We start from the raw sequence: 18105 nt of genomic DNA on the forward strand, positions 1-18105 counted from the left end.
TTCATCTCCTTCCTTGATTCTCTTATTACAACTTCAATTCACCATCATAAAACCACCTTATAACCACTTGATACACAACCATCATCACCAACCTTTACCTGCGCTAAAAATAAAAGAAACAAACAGAAGGAGAACATCAAATACATAGAGGCACACACAAAAGGGGTGAGAGACGAACCATATACTTTAACTTTTTGGTATCTACAAGTTGAATCAACGAGAAAAGGGAGGAGGTCTGCGATTTAGCAAATCGGATAATGAAACCCAACATTAGAGCCCCAGAAACAGTAAATAAAGAAAAAGAACCAGCAAACTGGAACCCAATTTCGGTCCAGCAAATCAGATGGCTTCAAAAAACCCAGACAAAGAGAGAAAGATGCGTGAAGAAGACGTAGGAAGAGGCGGCACCCATTTCGATCCAGCAAATCAGATGGCTTAAGAAAACTCATCGAATTCCCTGATGTGTTGGAGTTCCAGTTAGTTATTGTCCGCGTCTACCGTCTCTTTGTTCGTCGTCAAAGGTTTGAATAAAGACATGAACCCTATATTTCTTTTTTCCTTTTTTGTTTGTTTGTTATCTTCACAAAGCAATGGCAACAATGAATTATTGGTATACGCCACAATTTATGGCGGTCAAATATGAGGAGTTTATGGATTGATATTTCAATTTGGACATTTGTTTCATGAGAGAGAGAGAGGGGGGATATGTGGGCCCACTTTTATATTTAATAATAATAATTTTAAAAATTGAAAGAAAAATGAAACTAAATTCATTAAGGGTATAATAGTCTTTTTTGTTTGGACAAAACTACAAGGAAACTAATTCAAAAGGATCACCAACCCCAAAAAGTCGAGGTTTGGACTAAACCTCAGAAAAAATGCATACCACATGGACCATTTTTACAATTTTGTCTTTTATTTATTTGGGAATAGTATATTTTAACTTTTAAGGCTTTATGTGAAAAGTAAAATTTAGCTTTTAAATATAACTTTTTTATATATAAATAAAATTCATTAATATTATGTTAGTAGTTAAAAGATAAGATGTCTACTTAGGAAGCGAATACTTTATCTATTGGGGGTCGATTTACCTTGTTTAAGTTGGTGTTAGGAATCGGGAGTTATCTTATGTCGTCCTTCTCAATTCATATTGGGGGTTGAAGATTTTGGACACTTTACATGCTCTTTTTTTTTCTTAGAGCATGGGGGTGAAAACTACATTGGGTTAGATGGATAAGGTTTTGGCGAGTCGGGAGAAAGGTGGTATGGATGTAGAAGTTTATTTATTTTTAATTTGGCTATGATGTTCAAGTGACGGTGTTCTTCATTATGTAAAGTCCTTGAGGGTAAAGGTAGTTTAATAGTTGTATAGTTCGGATAAGAGTTGCTTCTCGTTGTTGTCTTCTATGTCCTTCAAGGGGTCGTATAATGACATTATTCAATCTTTGGGATATTTAAGGGATATGGGTTGGATGTGCAAGAGTTTTATCCGATTAGGGTAGGGAAGGGTGGTCGTTCAGATTTATGGAGAGATGTATGGATTGGAGGGAAGACATTATTGTCAGATTTTCATGGGATTTATGGGTTGGGCCTTTTATAAGGAGGTGATAGTTAGGGATAGGGTGGTGATATGTTGTAGATTCTCTTAATCATAATCTGAGGTGAAGGGGGGAGTAGGAGTGGGGGTCCTTTTCTTTTGTTGATACATGAGGCTCGACTTTCAGATTGTTCGAACTGGTTAGGATGGCTTCTCATTGAGCCATTTTTTTTTTATTTTACAGTTTCTTCGACTAGGGCCTTTTTGTATTCGGCTATGGCCTTTTTGGATTCGACTATGCTGGTTGGGGGGGGGGGGGGGGGGGAGGTGGTTGAGATATCTACTAGATGGAAGAATTTGTTCATATGAAGTTAAATATCTTTATATGAAGAGTTGGTCAGCGATGCATCCACACTAAGGAAAGACTTTCTTGAACATGCATTAAGTTGGATTCCATTTTGCATGCTACGTGTTCGATCCATGTCGAGATTATTTCCCATTGTTTTCCAGGGTACCCTTCCTTGTTGAGATTATGGAGTCTGATTGGTGTGTGATTGGTGTTTGGTGCAACGTAGACAATCATGTTCCGGATATTGTGGATTTATTGATTAGTTGGGCTCATAGACTTTCTCTCTCCTTCTCGAAGGAAGGCTTTTGATTTGTTGGTTATTAATGTCTTTTGAACTCTTTGGAAGTTTTGTAACCATCTTATTTTTTGTAACGATTATTCCTATGAAATCTTTCATTTTTATGATATTTAGCTACTAAGTTTTATTTTATGTTCTTTTCTTTTAAATAGTGAATGTTGTCTAGTAGTGTAATTTTGCTTTCATTTAGATCCATGAACACATTCATAAAAATAAAGGAATTCAAGAGCATTTAAACATGTGTATTGTGTGACTTTAGAACAAGCAGGGGGACAGATTCGTAATTCTGGACGTACGCCCAGCGTATGCTGGATGTACGTCCAGCATACAGACCATGACCAAGGACCATTATTTTTTTGGTTTAAATCTGTTAATGCTGGAATATCTTGTTTGGTTTTGTGTTGGTATTTAATTTTTGCAGATTATGGCCCGAAGAACTCAAAGGACCAACCCACCCGAGGACGTGACCGATCACCGTTTCTTACAATTTCCGCAAACTCTGAATGATGCAAACCAGGCCCGATATGTCACCAATTTGAGTCTGCTGCTCACTAAGGAGATCGATATAGCACCATCATTCGACTGGGAATTGGCGACCCAGACTGGACTTGCTGCGCTGATCCAGAATTTTTTGCAATACACGCACTCGGACGCGAGTGGAGTGCATTTGTTCGTATGTCAGGGATGGGCACAATTGTTCAGGATCCAGGAGCCTGTTTATCGGGAATTTTTGCTAGAGTTTTACGCTACAGTTTCCTATGAACCTAGGAAGGCACCCGATGATAGGACAACCTTTTCCTTTAGACCGGGGGGTGTGAGCCGGGAGTGCAGTGTGATAGAGCTTGCGACTCAAGGGGGGTTATATACAGCAGATGAGACGAGGAGTGTCCACTTCCCGGCATTCTTTGCTGATTGTCTCACGGACCGGCCAGATGATTATAATGAGAACACTTTTTGGGTCGAGATTACAGGGGGAGTATATACGCCATCTATTGCATGGGGGAGGATGATTCGGTCTACTACATACAGATTGTTGCACCGTTTGATTTCCATATCTCTCACGCACTATAAGAACAGTGAGAGAGTGCCTTCGACATACTTGTATTTCTTATGGGCACTTGTTGCTCCAGGGAGGCACCTGAACCTTCCAGTTGCGTTAGCTGCGTATTTGGGTAGGAGGGCCAGGGGACTTCGGGAGGATAGCCCGATTTTCGGGGGGTATTTTATCATGCGATTAGCTCGATCATATATGTTGTTGACGCGTGAGATCACGAGATCGATGGTGTTTCATGATATGAGGCCGATGAGCCTTCAGTTGTTGGAGTCGATGCGTGTACTTGAGCGGGGCGGAGATGGTTCCTTGCGGGTACGACCAAATGATGTGGCGGACGAGGAGGGTGTCGTCGAGCCACAGCCGAGACGGGTCCAGCGGCGTAGACCTGCTTCTCGGGGAGCACAACAGGGACCTGAGCCAGAGATTGATATGCGTTACCTAGCTCAGCGCATTGACCGTATTGACGTGGGGGTTCAGAACCTTGGTGAGTATGTTGCACATGTGGACAGACAACAGCAGTGGTATGGGGATGCGTTGACCGCATTCTTTACCCACCAGGGGTTTCGGTACTCGGTTCCTTTCCCTCCACCATTCCAGTCACGACATGATGGAGCCGGTACTTCTGGGACACAGCAGCATGATGACGGAGATGATGAGTGATTTAGTTATCCTTTTTATTTTTATTTTTGTGTTATTTTTAGTTTATTTTTCTTGTTGCTTAGTATTAGTATTTTTATTTGGTATGTAATTAAGTTTAATTTAGGGTGTTTTACTTTTGTTTTCCATGTTGATGCTCTTTGGTTGTTTAGATCTCTGCAGAATTTTCGCCTTTAGAAAGCTGGCAGTAAGTTCAGCAGCTAGGTCCGACTGTTGCTTGAGAGAGTCGTGTGAGAGTTCGAAGGTTATAGTCAAGACCCACAATTTGTCATAAGTGTGGGGTGCATATTGATTTCGTGAGAGATTATTTAGAAGATTGGCATTTTTACTATATTTTGACTCTTATGATATGGATGAGTTGTTCCCACACCATAGAGTTTTATTTCGACGCGAGGAAGAAGTATCATCCCGGCTGCCATGACATGGTTGACACTTTCCTATGTTGTGGGGGATTTTTCATCGCGAGAAGAGGATGTCATTCTTGATGAGACGACGTGGTCGACACTTTCCCACGTCATGGTTACGATACATTGCATTTGTTTGCAATCTTGTGCACCACATTTTCGAAGTCAGCACTCTTGATTTTATTTTTCGGCAAATTTAGAAGCAGCAGTTCTAGTTTTCAGTCTTTCAGCAATATTTGAAGCAACTTGTAGCAGCCTCATTCGATCTCGCCACAACTACCCCATGGGAGTCTGTTCCTTTTTCTCCTTTTTTATGTGCTTAATTAGTTTTATGCGTACAATGAGGACATTGTATGAAATAAGTGTGGGGTAGGGGTCGGTAAAAGTAAATTATAAAAAAATATAATAGTTTGGAAATTGCTAGATTTAAGGAAATTTAAAAATTTAGAAACTTGAAATAATAGTTTAATTTAGAAAAATCTAGTGATAATTTAAATTAATTTTTGCTAATATGGTATGAGATGATCCGATGAGAACTCAAATGTTTAGTTGAGCCAATATACGTTATAGTGCATTTTTGGCCTCCCTTATTTTAGTGAAATCATGGAACAAAAACACAACCTCGCTTAGTTTGAGGGATGCAATATGTTTAGCATTGTGTACCAGAAATGTATCCAAGAAAATTATTATCGTTAACCAATAAAGGTTGAAGTTGAGCGCCCCTGCTTAAGCATGTAGGTTTTGAGTGAAAAAAGTGAGGTACATGTAAGAGAGAGAGAGAGAGAGAGAGAGAGAGAATTGCAAGAAAAGTTTGAAAATTTTTGGAGTAATTAAAGTAAAGATCAAAAGATCAAAATTCCAAGAATTCAAAAAATTGAAGATACTAGAAATCAAACAACAAGGTGGTGAATTCAAAGAAATCAAAGATCAAATTATCAAGAAAGTGAAGAATTCAAAGAAGCTCCATAGTGGTATCATAAATTGTAATTCTAGATTATGTATGCTTGGGTTGCTCAATCAAAAATACCTTGAGGGTAAGAGGTTTTCTGCGGATGGATTCGGAAGGATGCATAAAATGAGCATTGTTCGAAAGAAGTGGGCGAGTGTTTATGAAGATTGTGAGTATTTAAAGTATGGGGGTACTTTAGGAAAATTTTAGACACAAATGCATGCATTGCGGTCTTGACATAATGGTTGAGTTTTAAATGGATTGTTTAGTACGATATTGGTAAAATAAAAGTAAATTTGCTTGGGGGCAAGTAAAGGCTAAGTGTGGGGTATTTTGATATGTGTATTTATATATATATATATATATATATATATATATATATATATATATATATATGCATTATATCTTAATAATTTGGCCTTTATTATTCTCTTTTAGAACTAAAAAGTACTTATAATGCTTTGAATTATGATTTGCAGCTATTCGTTGTTGATAGAGCACAAAAGAAAAGACTGAAGCGGAATCGGGCTTAGAGGCTAAAAGAAAGGAAAAATGCTGGAGGAGCCATTTACGCCCCGCGTAATGCACATGTACGCCAAGCGTAATAGTCAAATACGAGTTATGCCGAGCGTAATATATGTGTACGCCCCGCGTAACGGCTGGCATCCAGATAACTCCATCGCGTATTAATCTTCACTACGCCCAGCGTACGTAAGTCGGTTACAAGGGTTATAAAAGATGATTATCAGCTAACCAGAAGGGAGGATTCAACTTCTAACCTAATTTAGTCGATAATTAACTTCTGTTAAGCCGTTTTGAGGGTCTAGAAGGCGGCCGGAAGGCCGTTAAGCTAACAAGAGCGGAGATCGGAAGGATTGGAGAGCGGATACATGTCGGTAATCATATGGGTTGTTAACGTGACCATGTTTAGCATTCCATTGTGATACTATTATGTGTTTAGTTTCTGATTTGGGTGTAAAAACCTTTTACTTTGTGTTTATGATTTAATGAAACCTTGATTATTAGACTAATTGCTATATTAAATTGTTTGTTTATGTTTAATTTATTTTGCCAAGCTTGTTAAAAGATCCTTACATGTTAATGATAATTATTTGCTGTTAATTATTAAGTAAATTGAGTTGTATGAACATCTGCTCAATTGCTTGTCTCTTATGATTTTGATGACTATCGAGATTATAAGTCTAGGAATAACGAATGTGAAACTAGAATTAAATTGGGAATAAGTAAGTTAATGTGTGAGCCTTGTCTGATGACCATCAACAAGAGGTTAATTGAACGACCAATTTGATTAACTATATTTACAAGTCTTGCTTGATACGAACTGAACACTAGGAAGCATGTTAGTTTAATCAACTGATCACTGTTTGAATTGACTTGTTTGCTAAAGGATTAGTTATAGTGAATGCGAATCTAATCATTTTAGGAATCGGTGAACATGAATAAATGAGTTTGTGTATGCAATTGTCTATGTTTTTAAGGTGTAATTTATCTAAACCAAAATACCTGAAGAGATTTGCTTTCCTGTTAGTTTATCGAGAGTTGTCAATTAATTGTTCGTTTGAGATTTATTAAACTGCTTCTTTATTCTTTTCGTGTGTCCTATAACCTATAATCAAATATTTTAAATTAATTCACCACCGTTCCCTGTGATCGACACCCGACTTACCTAAGCTATACTGTAATCTGACTAGGTACACTGCCTATAAGTGCATAGTTAGTCTAAGTTTGTTAGGTTATAAATATTAAAATTAGTGGGTACTTTCGTGCACATCAACGGATCATTAGAAAATATGGTTTATGTGTAAACCAATCAACATGTGCCACCTAACCCTCATTAAATAATTTATAAAATTATCATATAATTTAGTTAAAATCACATTTTTGTCCCTGATTTCTTAAAAGCCCCCGACAACCGGATCCCATTAAATCTCTAATACAAAAAATCATATAACCAATAATGGTTTCTTATATTCTCTCTCTTTCTTCTCTTATATTCTAAAACGCAAGAACCCTAAGCCATGGAACTTTACATTTCGCCGCCCACCATCACTAACTTCTCTGCCGCCGCCTACAATGCACACGTCACAGCCTCTCCGGCTACAACGCACACGTCTCCTCCTCCGACTCAAAAACTCCGACTCTGGCTCTTACATCTCTTGCTCCAGCCCTCCCTTCTCTACCATGAATTACAAAACCTTGGAAAACTAACAGTTTTCTCCACCACAGACATCCTCCTTCCTCCTCCCTCTTCACCTCCAACCTACATCACCCATGCCCTTGTTATTCCTTGGACCGAAAAAATAATGAAATTTGTGACATCCCCAATTTGAAGGCCAGGAAAGACCGATTTATTTATGCTTATTAAAAATCAGAGTATCATTTTTAAAGAATTATAATGCGGAACTTGTTCCCAAAAATATGATAATAATATTATCAAAAAATTTCCGAAGAAATGTACTTTATTTATATTAAAAACATTTGGATGTTATCGTCAATACAATACATAAGCATAAACGAAAGATTACATTCCTTACAAGAGTACATTAACCTATTGGCCTACATTCTATTATCCTCTCATCAGAATCATCCCAACATTCATGTGCTTTCATACCCCAACCAGTGATACAAGGAAACTGAGTGGGTTAGACTTGAGGAAGCCTGGTGAGCACATAAGGTTTAAACCCACAATAATTAATTTTTTTAATTATATTCTTTTCATCAAACAATTCAACCCGATTATCCATTCCCGTTATCCTCACATTATGACCTAAATACTAGTCTCAAGGGACTTATGCTAAGGTCAATGTAAGTATCGGGGTAGAAAATATCACTTCGGGGATTCCTTAGCGATATATGTCAACAAGTCAACCATGGGGGGATGAAGTACATCTTTAATGAAAACATAGCTCAAAACACCTACAGGTTGCGAGCCTGCTAGCGTTCCATTGGACTATCTAGAATACTCTGTGGTCGTCATCTATACTCTGCTAGACGACTAGATCATCTATAAAGTCAAGGCCTCTCATTTTATCATCATTTCATCTCATCTATTTAATCATTATCATCCCTTTTCTACCCCCCCCCCCTCTCTCTCTCTCTCTCTCTCTATATATATATATATATATATATATATATATATATATATATATATATACACGATCAAATAAAACAATATTATAATATTTCATCTAGCACGGCTAACAGGAAATACAAATAATAGGCATATTTAGAATATAATCATCTAGATACTTCATATCTATGTGTAAGTCGAAGTTACTCTGCACTCGATGATTCGAAATTCAGGCAGCACTTCGCTTTTAGTACTTGACATTTCCTTGGTGACATCCCCATTTTTACGGTCTGAAGAGACCGATTTTCTCATGCTTATTAAATCAGAGTATTCTTTTAAAAAGATTAATTATGTGGAATTTGTCCCAAAAACATGATAATTATTTTATCAAATCATTTTCGAAGAAATGTGTTTTGTTTATATTTCTAAAACCCGGGATGTCATAACTGATACAAAATGGAAGAGCGTCGGTCGCCCAAGCAATATGTTTTGTTCCTTTGGGAATCGCATTACCAAGAACCCAATTGTTCGTGTGATGCTCTCCCTTCCTTTGTGGCTAACCAACATGAGTAGGAAGTTTATGGTGCCCAATGGCCTAGACTATGTCCTGTGAAGACAACCAAGGGCTGCCTGTTGGCGGTTTCAGGCCCTCTTTCCAGGAAGTCAAAAACTGCCTGAAGTAGTGCTCATAAAGGATGTCAGTGCTATTACCATTGTCTATGTAAACGCGATGGATTTGCTTTTGACGTATACATGCAGTGATTAAGAGTGGATCCCTAGGGTTCCAATTGTGTGGTATCGGGTCCTATAGTGAGAAGTTGATGTTAAGGAGGTTTCTAGATAGTACCTCTAAGTCGTCTTCAGCTTCACAGTGCTCGCGTCTCTTGTGCAGCCTCCTGATGGTGAAGATCTCGCTCTTGTGATCTTGGTGTTTACCAACATCTTTTCGAACCCTAATACTCTTCTTATCGGTATCGAACTTGGTCCTCAAGTTATTTCTGATGTCAAAGATGTTGCATTCTAGCTGCCTTCTTTCCATTTCAGCGGTGGTGTGCGCTTGAGGGAAGGTTTCTTGGAGATTGTATATGCAAGGGTTAAACTTCGGTACTTGTTACACCGAAACCAGTATATGCAACATGCTCTCCTTGATGAAGGACTGATGGCTCGTCATTGATTGTAGCGCGAAGGAGGGTGTGGCGTTTGGCGATCAAGTGTTTGTCTCCACATGCTGCAATAGCGGTTGCAGCAGGGAAGCCATCGGTTGTGACTATTGGGTCGGTGGTTGCAACTGTTGAGTTATGGTCGACTGAGGCGTTGTAGTCGCGGTTGTAACCGGGTGCTTTGTTGTGACAGGTGACGTTCGTCATATGGAGGCGATTGTTGCTGTTGTGGTTCCTGTTATTGGACTTGATTTCTGTGTTGTTGGTGTGTAGAATGCAGATGGTTGTGTGCCATCGAGCGAAGACATTGATCTGATTGGACTTGTTTATCCTCCACCAGATGTCGTATGTTCCCTTCCCGTCATTTCCGATGTCTAGAGTCGTATTAAGCTTGTGTAACTCTAAGTACATGCCAAGATGGCGCCAAATGTTGCTATATGTTCCCCGAGCTTAACGTTTTCCCATAATAGCTTCACCTAGGTTAAGCCTTAGAATCACAACAAAGAAAAAACCGACGTCAGTCGTTGTCCTGGAGGTGGTCCTGGAACGAAGCTCCGACAATCTATTTAGTGGTTCTATTAGAGAATTAGGTTTAGGTATGGGATAGAGAATGTGGCAATCCCTTATTCAGGAGAAGAAGGGTCCCTTTTATACTTGTCATCTTCTACGTGTGATCCCGACAAGATCTTTTGTCTCATCTGGGCCGACAGAACGTGGGGGATTCCTATTGGCGGACCATGCACCACTAGTGGTTATCTGTTATTGGTGTGGAACTATCAGAGGACAGTACCGTGGGCGCTACACTTGTTGCTCTAGGGAGTGGCCAGTACTATTTTGGCTTATTTTAGACTGGAGTTTCTTGTCTTGAATTGGACCTTGGCGCTAGAGTGTCGGGGTCTAAGCGTGAGGCCGCAAGGGCGAGGGCCTGGGCCTAATCATTTACGTTGGGTAGCGACCGTTAGCTAGGTCGTCCTTTAGATAATTGTTCTGTTATCTTTGATGTATTCCTAGAGGGATACGTTAACAATACGGTTACACATTCCTTGGGTTGTTGGTTTTGTATCCTTGTATATAGGATGTTGATATGTTGTAGTGATCCGCTAGATCTGCATGATTATTTGTTTGTAACAATATGTTTTATATATTGTATATGTCGACATAGTACGGTTTGAGTTGAGGCTTTACTGCTATGTGTGTAAGCCAACAGACTGAGGCATTCCAATATGATGACTGATTGGGCTAGGGTATTCCAATCTGATGACTGATTGGACCCGTTGCATGTTGGCATTCTAGTCCGATGACTGGATGGGCCGAGGTAGCCCAGTCCTATGACTGATTGGGCCGAGGCATTCTAGTCCAATGACTGATTGGGTCAGGGCATTCCAGTCTAATGACTTATTAGGCTGGGGTATTCCAGTCCGATGACTGATTGGACCTATTACATGTTTTATTTGTCTTAATTTATGTGATATTTTTGGGGGAACTCATTAAACTTTATGCTTACCCAGTTGCTATTATTTCCAGGTATCATTGGTTCGTGGAAAGATGAAGACGTGACTTTACACACTCATCAACAACATTGAGGATTTCGCGTTATTATATTACTCTGATTTTTGATAAATATAACTTGGAATAAATGATTTTCGTAACTTGTATTCTAAAAATGAGCAGTTTCACCTTAATTAAAAATGAAAAATTTTGATGTGAAAATGGGACGTTACTATATATATATATATATATATATATATATATATATATATATATATATATATATATATATATATATATATTGAAAATTCTTAAAATGTCTAATAATAAACTAATTCATATTCATAAGATTTAATCAATTATCATCTCTACTTTATGGTTTAAGTTTAGGAATCTAATATAAGAACTTAATTCACTTAAACCACAACTCTGATACAAACTTGTAACGTCCAAATTTTTATTACCAAGTACACCCCAAAAAAATTTCATTTCTCATTTAAATTTTACAAATAATTTTGGTGTATATTGGCACTACAGAATACAAGAAGTTATCAATAGGGATCGTATTGACCTCAAGTACATTATCAAAGTCGAGCGCCGAAATAATCTACCTGCAAAATGATCATCACAAAAACGTAAGCCTCGCGGCTTAGTGAATAACAACTATTGTAACAAAATCATATAAAATATATTTATCACATAGCAACTCATCATCAATGATATGTAACAAATAAATTACACCAATTAGTGGTGTTCTCATATCCCCATATTCAATTTAATACAAATCAAGTTCTTAATAATAACAATTTATCCCATTAATAATGATCTGTCACTCATTAATGATCTTATGATATATCTCTTAGTGTGATGATATATCTCTTAATCATAATCAATCTCTCAATCATGATCTATCTCTTAGTGTGATGATCTCTCACTCGATCGTGATCAGTCTCTCAATCATAATTTATATCTCAGTTTGATAATCTCTCTCTCTCTCTCTCTCTCTCTCTCTCGATCATGATCAATCTCTCAATTATGATCTATCTCTCCATCATGATCAATGTTAATAAAGATCTACTTCTCAATAATGTTTGATCATTTAAATCACAATACATATCTTATATAATGTATAACACAAATATTACAACGACGGATGTTATACTAGTGTTATTCACATGGTTACTTAGTAGACAAATTCCAGATCCGATCTCAATCCTTCACTGCCTATCAACTTGTTACGTGGTAACACCAATTCATCGAATAACAAGCTCATCAGAACTTGTCACAACCCATTGCTAGCTATACTTTGTGACCTATTGTTACAATAATAATCAAATCTCATAATATAATCGGAACAGGATTAACTCGTAAGTTGTTAGCTAAATCTCTCACAATGGGTAATTTCTCGATCATTAGGGTTTATAACCCTCACAGTCTTGACTAAATATTGAATCGTAATATTTACTCACTAATCTTACCAAAGGGTTCGTAACAACACCATATCATGAATTCCGTAACACATCCTCGGGTCCAATAGATCTTAAAAATAAGAAATTTCGTAATCACAATTAACGGGGTAAAAGATACCTCAACGAATCTCGTAACTCAGCCCGTATCTCTCGTTCAAGGGTATATCCCCTCCGTTATAATCTCCCGAGAATGCTTCTCGAGCTGCATCTCCGATCATGTGTGCCAAAATCTCTCGATCGACACCAAATAAGATCTATTTATACCATCAACAATGTCACGTCGTCATAGTCATATGGCCACACCGTGGCCATGAGTTTCTCCGACAATTGCCACATATTGCACTCTTCCGTCATGTGTCTTGGTGACTCATCTCATACCACGCCGTGGTGACTCAAAAGTTGACCGTTTGACTTTGACTTATGTTGACCTTCGCAAAATAGCAATATACTTTCATCACAACTTCAAATGACCCTAACTTTTTCAAACAAACTCCATTTTCGACGATCTTTATATCCATGAAATCGACTTTAGAAGATCTACAACTTTCCTCAAATCCATTTTGCTAAAGAGAAAATGCTCAATTTAATGCAATTTTATGTTGTATTTCACCTACTCATCTCATAAATTCTAAATCTCTTGAAATAATGCATGTTATGAAAAACAAGTATTACATAAGTGTTCTTAAGAAAACACATGTAAATGAGCACATTTAAAAAGGGTCATATATATTAGCATTGACTTAGAGGAAAATGAAATTGTTTAGAAAACACTTTGAGAGAATGATAAACACGCTCATAAATGATGAATATGCTCGTTTGTGTGTGTGTGTTTATATTATTCGCGGTGGTAAATGTTTATGTGTAAGTGTGTTACTTTGTTTTCATGGAGTTTCAGTATACGACTATATTATCTAAAATATCATCTTTAATCTATAGTATTATGAGGCCATATTGACCATTAGGGGTAATGTGCACTCTATAGATGAAATTACGAGCCACTGTTGACCATCAAGGGCAATGTGCTAAAGTTTGAAACCCAAAAAGTCTAGGGACTAACCTGCCAATATACTATTTATTTCATGTGTGTGTACATGCGTGAATGCATGTATGTGTGCTTCTATCTTTTAACAAAAAACCTCGATTTAAACAAAAAGCTTCGTTTGGGAGTAAGAACGTTTAGTCTTGTAACATCCCAAAAACCATGACAAGAATTTTCATTTTTATTAAAAACATTTTCATAAAACCATAAGATAATCAATCATTATTTTTAAAACGAATCCATAGAGTTGGAGTATCAAATAATCTCTCAAGTATAAATCAGTTGGAGGATATGTACAATCATGCCTTCGCCTTCCCACAATCAACAATGGTACCTGAAAAAGAATTACAAACAATTGGGTAAGCACGAAGCTTAGTGAGTTCCCCCAAAATAACCCACACAACAATACATAAACAATACATGCATACTGGGCCCACAGTTTCCCGACTCGATTTCCCCTGACCTACAGTCTCCGGACTGGATTGCCCCCGAGCCCACATCATAAGAGTGGAATGCCCTCCCGGCCCTCATCTGACTGGATTGCCCCCGAGCCCACATCATAAGAGTGGAATGCCCTCCCAGCCCTCATCTGACTGGATTGCTCCCTAGCGTATAGCATAAGACTGGAATGCCCTCCCGACCCTCAACTTATGACTGGATTGCTCCTAAGCCCACAACAAAAGACAGGAATGCCCTCCCAACCCTCAGCTTATGACTCGATTGCTCCCGGATTTGTTGGCGTATATCACAAAGTAGTACCGTCTCAAGCCAACCACACCATGTCGACATATGCAAACATATAAACAATAACCAACAATAAAGGTAATCGTACAGATCTACCAGTCTAACAGACCATTATAGCATAATAACATCTTATACACATGATACATAACATGAATTGGTGGGCCGACATTTGTGACTTCAACCTATGAGTATAGTGAGAAACACACCTTAATCCTGAAAACAAGATAAGCCACCCACTCGAGCTGACGATATCAAACCTTCTATTGCTACACATATCCATAATAAAACCCTAATTAACAATCAAGGAAACGATTGGCCCACGAAAGGTATAGGCTCTCAATTAAACCTCTTTTAGGCAAAAGACCATTTTTCCCTTCCAATACTAAGTCCAAAAGTCAATAGTTAACCCTAAGCTGACTTACACCCTACGTAGAGCTACACCATGCGTACCTTGATTACGCCCTGCATAGTGCCCCTGACCCTAAAAGCTTCAATTAAGCTCTTAATACAACAAGCCAAAAACTAGGTCCATAAAGTTATATATTGCTTAAGAAATCATGCATGGATGGATGAGAGTGTCAAAGCTCTCATTTTTATGACTCTGTATCCTCAAAAACACCAGAAGGAGGCATTCAAATGGTCTAGAGTATACCATACTCACAAGGACCAAGATTATGGGACAAAAAGCATAAAACGCATGAACTAATTAGATCTAACAAAAAGAACATCAAGATGCAAGCTTTATACATTCTGGAGATAGATGATGAAGTGCAAAGTCTAGATCTACAAACCTTGGAGCTCTCACTTGCTTATCCAATGGACTATTTCTTCAAGAATGCACCTAAAAAGCACACAAATGCTTCCAAAACCCACAATTGATTGGTAGGGTTTCAAAGAAATGATTTGAGGTGATTGAGGTTTGTAATAGGAAAGGTTCCAAGAAGTTAGAGCCCTTAAATAGGGCCCCAAACCTTAGGATTATGGTTTTGGTCAGCAGCAGCTATGTAATGCGTAGCTTAATTTACACCATACGTACCTCCTTAAAAACGCGTTCCTCTACGCCCTACGTAGTGCAGAACCCCCATCTTCTAATTTTCGGTGTTCTTTATATGTACGGAAAGGTATTGGAGAGCCCCACAATATTATCTAGTTACTTTTGACTAAAAACATATCGAACAAAAATCCTTAATTTACACAAGAAACCCAAGATATAACCTTTCCAGTTTTACCCTTGGCTTCAAGGCACAAATCGAGAGCGCTTTAATCACTTAATCTAATGTTGCCAATATCCGAAAAGGGCCTAAACCTTATTCCTTTGAAGACCAACACCATAACTTGATCAAATTCCAACCTGCTGTCTCCAAATTAGAATATCACTAAAACCAGGTGTTACAAGTTTTTAGTTTAAGCAAAAAACTTCAAATCTAAAAGTTACTTCATGTGTCGTTTAAGCAAAAGTTATTGAGCTTTTTTAATAAATTTCTAAATTTACCCTTAAAAATATTTACATATTAATTTTTTGAACAACTGTCCTTTTATGTAATTTTATACATTTCAAAAGCTATCAATTGCTTTTGTTAAACACTCGTATAACAAACAAAAGCTACAGTTTCCAGCTACCGGCTAGTTTGCCAAACATGGCCTTAATATAAAATTTACATCACATATCATATCATGTCATAATTATTACCCGTTCTTCTCCAAGCTCATGTGGATGACGTAAACCTCCGATGAAGACGACAACAGATTAAGAAGTAGAAAAAGTTAAGCAAACTCAAGAAACCAAGTAACCAATAGTAATAATCCACATGTCCTTCATTAATATCACTCGATAACCAACTCACTTCACCACCTTCACTTGTTACCGAGTCAACAACATTGATCAAAAAGCTTCCAACAAGCCCCGAGAAAGCATTGCTCACCATGAAGAGCGCCATTGCAATACTCGACATGCTTTTTGGAAGCTCGGAATAATAAAACTCCATCTGCCCTACTGCATTGAAAGCTTCCGCTAATCCTAGCAAACAATATTGTGGGACCAACCACATTGCTGACATGTCATCACCCGAACTTGCCACGTGGCGCCTTATGGATTCCACGATTGCGGACACTACCATAGCCAGGACTGAGATTACTAGCCCAATTCCCATTCGGGTTTTTGGGTGGAGCCCACGTGGTTGGTGTGAGTGTTTTGCTAGAATTGGGACTAAGATACGATCATAGAAGATGATCCATATTGTGAGTGTTAAGACCATAAATAAGCCGAAAGATGCGGCTGGGATTTCAAATCCGGAGGTTATTTGTCGATTCATTGTGTTTGCTTGGAGTGTCGGGTAGCTTTGGGTACTTGTGGTGTATAGTAGAATTCCTGAAGACCAAATGGGTGCTATACAAATTATAGATTTAAGGGATTCGACCTTTTCGACAGTGGAGAGACTCCATGGATCTGTTTTCGAATCTTTAATAACACACGCTTTGTTGAGAAACCTAAAGTACCAAATAGAAAATATGAGTTAGGCTATGTTATTGTTTCTATTCTTTTAGTTAACAACACGAAAAACTAAAGTAATTTTGTAGTAATTGGCAAACCTTATGTTCTCTGTTAACTCCACTCTATCCATTCCATGGCTGTGATTGTAGCAGTCATCGTGACTAAGACTGATTTTCCGGCTCTTAAAAGCAACAACTAGAACTTGAATGAATTCTGAAAACGGGCTCTCGCCAACTTTAACTTTCACATAAAGAGATGATCCAAGCAAGAACATGAGAGCAGAACAAACCATTAACATCATAGGAACTGCAAATCCAACCTGCCAACCATACTCATCTTGAATGTAGACCACTACTGTAAATGCTACAACCATTGACATTGTCATAGAAGCATAGTACCAATTAAAGAAGCTATCAATGAGCCTTTGGTTGTTTATGGTTGGATGATTGTTGAGTTGGTCTGCACCAAAGGCCATGGAACATGGTCTGACGCAACCACATCCAATCGAGAGTAGACCAAAAGATGTGAAAAGTAAAGCGAGTTGGGTTGGTGTTGCAGGGCTGCAAATGGTGTTGAGTTCTTCGCAGGATGAAGGTCTTAATTGTGGGAACATGGAGGTCAGCCATAGAAAAATCATCCCCTGTAGCAACAAGACGATTAAAATAGTGGCTCAAAATCAAAATCAATATGGGAGGTGAGAGACTTACAAGAAGGGAGGTGAGAGACCCGATAGCAATGACCCGAAACCGACCCAAGTAGGAATCAGCCATGAAAGCTCCAAAAATGGAGAGACCATTTGAAAGTGCTGACCAGACGGAGAGTATGCTGGTTCCAGTTACAGCTTCCATGTGATAAACTTCCATCAGATAGAATATCATGTTTGGCGTCAATCCATAGCTCGCCACTTTCTCAAATGCTTCATTCACTGCCCCCAAAATCAAAATCAAAACCGTAATTATTACAATCAAGATGTATTTATATTCGAGCTCACAAAAACTGATCGATTTTTATGTGAATTCGAGTACAGAGTATATACAAGGATGGAAGAAATTGGGGATTTTGAAGTACCTATGATAAATGGCATGGTTCTCATACCACCCTTACGATCATGATCATCACTGTGAAGGAGTAACTTGGTTTGTAATTCTGTATCGATGCTCAATTTATCTTGATTCGAAATTCCTTCCATGGAAGATCGAACGTTTTACCCAGAGTGGTCGACTTCGACTCCTTCGACTCAAAGATGGTTTGATGCAGTTTAAATAGTAAGTTCAATTTGGGTGACACCATGGACATGGAGATATTTACAATGTGAAAGGCAGAACGCGAAATTATGCAACCAACAAAGGATACCATTGTTGTCTTCTTCTTGCGA

The 18105-nt window shown here is 38.2% G+C and overlaps 1 protein-coding gene across 1 annotated transcript; it reads right to left on the bottom strand.

Annotated features, from left to right (window-relative positions):
• Positions 1–15722: 15722 nt before the first annotated feature.
• On the bottom strand, positions 15723–18105 carry LOC145089281 (protein NRT1/ PTR FAMILY 1.2-like). The gene is made up of 4 exons (XM_079027739.1): positions 17799–18105; positions 17438–17655; positions 16829–17370; positions 15723–16726 (listed from the first exon to the last, which is right to left on the bottom strand). Exons 1-4 carry the CDS (start codon positions 17917–17919, stop codon positions 15946–15948), a joined length of 1662 nt encoding a protein of 553 aa, XP_078883865.1. The 5' UTR covers positions 17920–18105; the 3' UTR covers positions 15723–15945.

Source organism: Lactuca serriola, chromosome 1 (assembly GCF_051521515.1).
Source record: "Lactuca serriola cultivar US96UC23 chromosome 1, Lser_US96UC23_V15, whole genome shotgun sequence".
Classification (NCBI taxonomy): Eukaryota; Viridiplantae; Streptophyta; class Magnoliopsida; order Asterales; family Asteraceae; genus Lactuca; species Lactuca serriola.

Bases quoted from the DNA above. Each gene is read 5' to 3' on its own strand.
- LOC145089281 (XM_079027739.1), bottom strand. From the start codon at position 17,919: ATGGAAGGAATTTCGAATCAAGATAAATTGAGCATCGATACAGAATTA. The intron at 17,656-17,798 runs GTACTTCAAAAT...TTTTGGGGGCAG, and splicing joins AACCATGCCATTTATCATAG to TGAATGAAGCATTTGAGAAA. The intron at 16,727-16,828 runs GTTTGCCAATTA...TTGGTACTTTAG, and splicing joins GAGTTAACAGAGAACATAAG to GTTTCTCAACAAAGCGTGTG.